General features: G+C 45.7%; 1 protein-coding gene across 1 annotated transcript; it reads left to right on the plus strand.

Moving 5' to 3' along the window:
* The first annotated feature begins 964 nt into the window (after positions 1-964).
* On the plus strand, positions 965-2,704 carry LOC135153234 (uncharacterized). The gene has a single exon (XM_064095654.1). The coding sequence runs from the start codon at positions 965-967 to the stop codon at positions 2,702-2,704; it is 1,740 nt and encodes a 579-aa protein (XP_063951724.1).

Genomic DNA, 2,704 nt, shown 5'->3' on the forward strand with positions numbered 1-2,704 from the left:
ACAGCAACCAAAGAAACTGAGGGTGGTGTTTGATTGCAGTTCACAGTTCAAAGGAGTGTGTTTGAACTCTCATCTTCTCACTTGCCCTGATTTGACTAATGTACTTGCCGGAGTACTGTGCAGATTCATAAAAGAGAAGGTAGCCCTCATGTGTGACATCAAAGAAATGTTTCATCAGTTTCACGTCAACAAAGAGTACCGTGACTACCTGCGCTTCCTCTGGTGGCCAGACGGAGACTATCGTCGAGAGCCTATTGACTTCAGAATGAATGTGCACCTCTTTGGAGCTGCCTCATCCCCTGGATTGAAGCAGATAGCAACCGACATGGCAGATGACATAAGTCAAGATGCAGCCAAGTTCATCCAATGAGACTTTTATGTCGATGATGGGCTTAAGGCAGTAGAAACAGAAGAAGAGGCCATCGATCTGATCTCAAAGACCAAGAAGATATGTGGACATGGTGGTCTTCATGTTCACAAAGTTGTCTCCAACTCAAGAAATGTGCTAGATTCAGTTCCAAAGGAAAATAGAGCCAAGGAAGTGAAAGAATTGAATCTTCTACTCGATCTTCTGCCTGTCGAGAAAGCTTTAGGGGTGCAACGGTGTATCGAGTCCGATACTTTCCGCTTTAGGGTGACCTTCCAAGACAAGCCTTTGATTAGGAGAGGTGTGCTGTCAACCGTGATGTCCGTGTACGACCCTCTTGGATTGTTAGCCCCATTGCTGCTACCTGGTAAGATAATACTTCAGGATCTATGTAGAACTTCTGCCGCTTGGGACGACCCCCTTCCAGACATACTTCAAGACAGGTGGAATAGGTGGAAAACAGACATTCTCCAACTCGAAAGGGTCTCCATTGACAGGTGTTATAAGCCAAAAGACTTTGGGGAAGTCAAGAATGTCGAGCTACACCACTTCTGTGGTGCGAGCAACCTTGGTTACGGTCATTGTACTTAACTGAGAATGACTAATGGAAGGGGAGAAGTACATTGTACGCTTGTGTTGGGCAAATCCAGAGTGTCACCAATCAAGGCAGTCACAGTACCAAGGCTGGAACTGACTGCAGCCGTCCTGTCAGTGGATATGAGCGCCTTTCTTCAAGCTGACCTAGACCTAAAAATTGATAGGGAGGTCTTTTGGACTGATAGCCGAGTGGTGCTAGGCTACATCAAGAACGAGACAAGGCGTTATCATGTCTTTGATGCAAATAGAGTGCGCCAAATTAGAGATGAATCGTCACCCAATCAACAGAGGCATGTCAGCACTCAAGATAATCCAGCTGATGCCCCATCAGGAGGACTCACGGTCGATCAGCTTGAAGCATCAAAGTGGTTCATGGGTCCAGACTTCATTTGGGAAAGGGAGATTCTGGAAGAGACTGAGGAAGAAGCTACTGTCATTCCTAAAGATCCTGAAGTGAAAAGCAACACTAATGCCTCAGTAAAAGAGGTAGATGAGTTAGGACGATTTGATCATCTCTCTAGTTGGTATCGAGCAAAGAGAGCTGTGGCGAACTGCCTCCGTCTCAAATTATACTTACAGAGATGCTGCCATGCAAGACGAGATGGGAAAGATGTCAAGAAAGTTGTGATGGAACCTCTGACTACTGAACTACTTCTTCATGCAGAGAAGGAAATCATAAGACTGATTCAGAGGAGGAAATTTGATGAAAAGAAATCATTAGGGATCAGCAAGTCTCACAACGAAAGAGAAAGAAGGCATCATTGCAAGGAGACCAGTCGCCTGTGTCGTCTTGACCCATTTATAGATGATGATGGCATCCTAAGAGTTGGAGGACGTTTGAGGAGATCTGACCTCTCATTTGAAAGCAAACATCCTGCCATCCTTCCTCAAATTCACCTGACCAAGTTAATTGTATCTCAGTGTCATACTGAGGTGGCTCATGGAGGAAGAGGCATGACGACTAACCATCTCAGAGCAAAGGGATATTGGATCTTGGGTAGCAGCAACTTCATCTCAAAACTCATCTCCCAATGTGTAGTCTGTCGCAGACTTCGACAACCTCCACAAATTCAGAAAATGGCAGACTTACCTGAGGACCGTCTTTCCCCAGCTCCACCATTTACGTATGCTGGAGTTGATTGCTTTGGGCCTTGGCTAATAAAGGAAGAACGGAAAGAACTGAAACGATATGGTCTGATATTCACATGTATGGCATCGAGAGGTATTCATATTGAAGTTCTACACTCCCTCTCCACCGACTCCTTTATCAATGATCTCAGACGCTTCATTTCTGTCAGAGGCCCAGTGAGACAATTGAGATGTGACAGGGGAACAAACTTTGTAGGTGCTGAGGCAGAGTTCAAACGATGTGCTGAATCCAGTGAGAAACACGTAGACTTTCTCCTGAAAGAGGGATGCGACTTCATCGCTTTCAAGTTCAATGTACCTGCTTCTAGCCACATGGGTGGAGTGTGGGAGCAGCAGATCCACTCCATACGTCAGGTCTTAGATGTTCTGCTACACCAGGCAGGCCAACAACTAGATGACGAGTCGTCGAGAATGTTGATGTGTGAGGCGGCTGTCATTGTAAATAGTCGTCCGGTAACCACTGACCTCCTGAATGAACCAACACATTCTACTCCATTGACTCCTAATCATCTGTTGACTCAAAAGTCGAGGGTCATTTTTTCACCCCCTGGTAGTTTCTCTCGAGAAGATGTCTACGCGAGGAAAAGATAG

This window comes from Lytechinus pictus, chromosome 2, assembly GCF_037042905.1.
Source record: "Lytechinus pictus isolate F3 Inbred chromosome 2, Lp3.0, whole genome shotgun sequence".
Taxonomy (NCBI): domain Eukaryota; kingdom Metazoa; phylum Echinodermata; class Echinoidea; order Temnopleuroida; family Toxopneustidae; genus Lytechinus; species Lytechinus pictus.